Here is a 5,138-nt window from a genome sequence, read left to right on the forward strand (position 1 = left end):
TGACACAGCAACACCGGGGCTAATTTAAAGTCCTAAATTTAAGTCTAACCAAAAAAAATAACACACTTACTGACTCATATCCCCCCCCCCTCCCCCCCTCTTCATTATTTTGCTGAAACACGACGTACAGACCGTTTTTTATTGTTGTTTTATTTTCAGAACAATCAACGGGAAGTTGGGATTTACGAGGAAACGTGAAGGCGTCACAGTTCCACCCCTGCTGGGCTGCCAGAAAGCTAAAATCTGCAGCAGCATACCGACACACAGACACCGCACTCACCCCGCTAATCTGCCCGGGTCCAGTCCACCTGTCCAGAGAGGAGGAACAAAAGATATTTGCACTCTGCCCGGAATCATCACGCTTGTTTTTTTTTTTGTTTTGTTGTGTGTGTTTTTTTTAAAACAACTCACAGCACCGTTAGCAGGCTGAGCTAGCAGGAAGAGCTAACGACAGTTTTGCTGAAACTCCTGCTCCGGTAAGAATGAGTGGCCTGCCATGTTTACTCCCTCCTGTTGTAGAGCAGGGTTCACTCCCGCTGTAAGTTCACTCACTGCTACCAAAAGGCATTAACAGCCACTGATTCAGGTAGCTGGTGTTTTAGTTAGCCGACGTGCTAAGTGGCTGTTTGTGTTGAAGAAGTGGAGGATGTGTTTGGGGGGGAAATGTGCCTCACAGCTAGCAGCTAACATTAGCTCTGTCTGATGCCCCTGACTGTCCAAAGTTAAAGGAAGAGAAAAGAAACAGACAAGCAACATTTCAGAGCTGCTGTTTTAAGGAGATGTAACGACACGGCGTTGTTAAGCTTGGTGTGATCGAGATGTCACAGCTTTGATATATATATGAATGAAATATAAAGAGCTTCTGCTTCTGTTTCACAGCTGAAGACCACCACTGCAGGCTGCTGGACACTGACAGATCCAGCTATGTAATCTGCTCTGATGTGTGGATTTTTAAGTCCATACAGCACCTGGTTGAGAGCGCTTTGGAGCTGGTCTGGAGGACCATACTACTGCTGCGACACAGCTATCCAACAGACCTGCAGCTGATTTGGCTGAACAGGTGTATGTTGGCCTGGATTGTAGCATAACTCCCCCGAGAGCAGCTTCCTCCCCTGCCCTCCCTCTGCTCTCCCTGTAAGGACTACTATGCCTCTGGGTTTGGGAAGAAGGAAGAAGGCGTCCCCGTTAGTGGAGAACGAGGAAGCCGAGCCTATCCGTGCGGGTCTCAATGTGCCAGGTGTGGATGGCCTAGATGGAGGCGTGGTCGGGCTGGGAGAAGGCGCCACCTCTGAGGGTCTGCCTCCTCCACCCAGCAGCATGCGACCTCGCCTCATATTCCACACTCAGCTGGCTCACGGCAGCCCCACCGGTCGCATCGAGGGCTTCAGCAACGTGCGGGAGCTCTACGCCAAGATTGGCGAGGCCTTTGGGATACCTCCGTCTGAGGTGAGCCGGGTTCAAGCTGATTGGGATGGGTGTGAGGCTTAAACTCACCAGGGGAGAACGCGTTTTGCTAAATCTTTGTTTGTTGTGTTGTGTCTCTCCGCAGGTGATGTTTTGCACACTGAACACTCACAAGGTGGACATGGATAAACTTTTGGGAGGTCAGATTGGGCTAGAGGACTTTATTTTTGCGCACATTAAAGGACAGCGAAAGGAAATAGAGGTGTACAAAGGAGAGGACGCACTAGGGTTGACGATCACTGATAATGGAGCCGGCTACGCTTTCATTAAGGTGAGACGTGTTAAAACAGGAAACTGATGTCTTTAAACTCAAGGGTCCACGAATAGGAAAAGCCATGAATGTGAAATATGAATAAATTAAAATGTGGTAGTGGGAGAGAGCGATGAGCTGGAAAAGTGTATTGGAATTATATATTTTGGGATTTTGCTGTTTTCAGAGAATCCGCGAAGGGAGCGTCATCCACCAGATCCAGGTCATCAACGTGGGCGACATGATTGAGTCGATCAACGGCCATCGCCTGATCGGTTGTCGACACTACGAGGTGGCCAAGATGCTGAAGGAGCTGCCCAAAGGGAAGGAGTTCACCATCAAGCTGACGGAGCCTCTTAAGGCCTTTGGTAGGTGTGGGAGGAAGGAGAGGCGAGCTGAATTGAGATATTTGTTTGTTCAGCTCCACAGTCTCAGTCCCTCAGTCAATCAATCCCTGTCTGTCACTGATGGTAAATAATACTGTCACACGAGGCTGTGAAAGCAGTGTTTCAGTCACCGTACTACATGTTGTTTACACCCTATTTTGCTGCTGATTCCATGTTTATGGTTGATAATCTAGAATCTTATTGCACCTTTCCTGCACATATTAAGCTGCTGAAGTGCCCTCTGGGTCTATTGTCTTCAGTTAGACTGTGCATTTACAGCTGACGCACTAATAGTCAGACATATACAGCGAGGTGATGAGGATGAGATGAGATTGTCTAAAAGGGAGGCATCGTGGTGTGATATTCAGCAGTGTAAAAGAAGGAGAATAACAGCAGTGAGTCTGACTCTGTTGAATCATTGTGCGCAGATATGATCAGCCAGCGGTCTGGAGGCTCCAGGTCAGCATCAGGGGTTCAGCTGGGGACCGGCAGGGGAACGCTGAGGCTTCGCTCTAAAGGGCCGGCTACTGTGGAAGAAGTGGTGAGTGCGTCTGCAGCAGCTGTACATAACAATGGGTCTCTGTAATGTGTAGCAAACATAACTCTGTTACATTGCCTGAGTGTGCGTGTTGGATTTTGTCCTCTCCAGCCGTCTGCATTTGAGGAAAAGGCAATTGAGAAGGTGGATGACCTGCTTGAGAGCTACATGGGCATCAGAGACAGCGAGCTGGGTATGCGTGTTGTCTCCTAGAGGTGTCAGAATTAGTTTGTGTCACCTGCAGTTTCGTGTTCACCAAGTGTTCTCTGACCTCTCTCTCTCTCTCTCTGCTCTCTCTCCCTTAAATCTCCTCTCCGTCTCCTCAGCGGCCACCATGGTGGAGCTGGGAAAGGACAAGAAGAACCCCGATGAGTTCGCCGAGGCTTTAGATGAAACCCTGGGAGACTTCGCCTTCCCGGATGAATTTGTTTTCGACGTCTGGGGTGCCATCGGCGACGCTAAGGTTGGACGGGTGTAACCACAGAAACTAACGGAGCACAGCAACCCGTGTTCGTGCGTGACACCCACAACATTCAGCACTACTAGGAAACACAACACTACCGCCATGAGTTTGTTTTTATTCCAGTGTATACTCCTACTATTTTTAATTTAGAGTGTACCCGATTGGGAGACTCTGCCTAGACAAAGAGCATTATGCCAGTTAATGGGAGAAGAAGACTGTGATGACTTCCCAAGTGCTTTTATTTGTCTTCCGGCTTTTTCCAGAAACTACAAGCACGCTGATGACCATTCCCTTTGACCGCATCACGTGACCCCGCATGTCATTGTTGTAGTTGCTGGCAGTGGACAGCACACATCTCTAATTTAGGAGAAATGAAAGACAAACGGCTAACGCAAGGTAGATCTTTGATGGTTAGAATAAAACAAATGTGATTTTTCTTTTTTCCACATTTCACTGTGTTGCACTGCGCTGTAAACCAACAGAAGTGAACGGAGATTGCACTGTACCTCACCTGGTGAGCGGCACAGCTATTGCACAGTACAAGGCGTCGACTTCCCCTGAATTGCAGCGTCGTCCTGAACCGCTCGATGTTACTGTTACGGATCAGTTTTACAAGCATGTGCTGTTACGTTTTTTTTTTATTATTGATGATTATTAATGAATTCTGCTGGTTTCATGTTCTTTTATTTTGGTAAAAGAGAAGAAAAAAAAAAGTAGTTTCAAAAAGGTCATAGTGAAGTGTAGCTCGCTGACTAAAAGATCTGTGGTGTTCGTTCACCGTCACACTCCATGCTGTAATGAAGTTAACTGCAGCACATTCCTGTCATACTTTCATACATTCGACAGGCTCACGGAAAATCTGTGTTAATTTTACCTTTTATTGAAGGTCATTATACGAGAATGAGAAGTGGAGTGGTTTCCAGGTGTGTGGATTGTGTTGACTTATTTTATTTTATTTTTTTTTTATATAGTTAGTGTTTTTATATAAAGTGATGTGATGTCTATTTTAAAACAAGGTTTGTGTAACAGGTGAAGAATTTGATCTTGTGTCGCAACTACTTCATTGTTTTGCAGCATTACAGAGGGCAGTATTAAAGGAGAGAAAGTGGTGAGATGGAGTAGTTGTGTTTAAAAAAAAGAAAAGAAACGGAATCTGTTAAGAACAAAAGGCCTTCATTTCTTCTCATTTCATTTGTTTTCTCTTTTTCTTTTACATTCTTGTGAGAAGTATGCATTCTGGTGCATGGTGCTGAAAAATCAAGTATCCTGTCATTGGAGCAGAACGATACCAAACTACTTCCATCATGTGTCTTGTGACTTGTGTTGTTCATAGAGAGGAAAAACAGGCAATGCTGCACCAACTACTCAGCGTAGGCAAACACGTCTTAAAAAAAAACAAACAAGCAAACTTTTTGGTGTTAACCTTTTCAGTATATCCAAATGTATGAAGCTATTTTGTAGTTTTGTTTCACTCTTTCAGAGTTAATGAATATCTAAATGGGTTATGTAATGAAACTGATGCTAGAACACTGTAACACTGAGAAGAACACGTTATTTTGATGGCTTTGTATTACACTGTTGTCAATGTCCAATTATAATGCAATAATAACATCGACATGGCAGTTTTCCTTCTGTTTGGTCTTTTCCTGAACACAACACTGTGCTAAATTAGGATTACATAACACTTTGGTTTGGTCTGTAGAAGTGTTTGCCTGGATCAGATTATCCAACACTCTTAGCTGCTTTCTGCTGTTCAGTAAAGTAAAGAGAGACTTTTTCCAGCATTCGCAGACACTGTCCCTGGGGGCATGTGTTTGTGTTTGCTTCTCACTCCTGTGTCCTCCTGAAATATACATGACATTTAACTAGACAGTGAAATCACTTTGAGTGGCAGCAGGCCATCAGAGGTAAGGTAATAAGATACACTTTGGTGAACTTGATAGTGCTGGTCAAGCTCAATGGGGTTACCTACAGGCCTCGTGTTAAAATCCAGGAAGATTTGTCCCAGTTTGATACTTAAAGGAGCAATCTGAAAAT

The 5,138-nt window shown here is 45.2% G+C and overlaps 1 protein-coding gene across 1 annotated transcript; it reads left to right on the forward strand.

Annotated features, from left to right (window-relative positions):
- Nucleotides 1-221: 221 nt before the first annotated feature.
- Nucleotides 222-4,726, forward strand: gipc1 (GIPC PDZ domain containing family, member 1). Its single transcript, XM_035654890.1, has 7 exons — nucleotides 222-476; nucleotides 880-1,446; nucleotides 1,550-1,735; nucleotides 1,902-2,082; nucleotides 2,529-2,641; nucleotides 2,750-2,831; nucleotides 2,965-4,726. The coding sequence occupies exons 2-7, from the start codon at nucleotides 1,147-1,149 to the stop codon at nucleotides 3,114-3,116; spliced, it is 1,014 nt and encodes a 337-aa protein (XP_035510783.1). The 5' UTR covers nucleotides 222-476; nucleotides 880-1,146; the 3' UTR covers nucleotides 3,117-4,726.
- Nucleotides 4,727-5,138: the final 412 nt, after the last annotated feature.

The sequence above is a fragment of the Morone saxatilis genome, unplaced genomic scaffold (genome assembly GCF_004916995.1).
Source record: "Morone saxatilis isolate NCDOM2014 unplaced genomic scaffold, NCSU_SB_2.0 Contig14, whole genome shotgun sequence".
Classification (NCBI taxonomy): Eukaryota; Metazoa; Chordata; class Actinopteri; family Moronidae; genus Morone; species Morone saxatilis.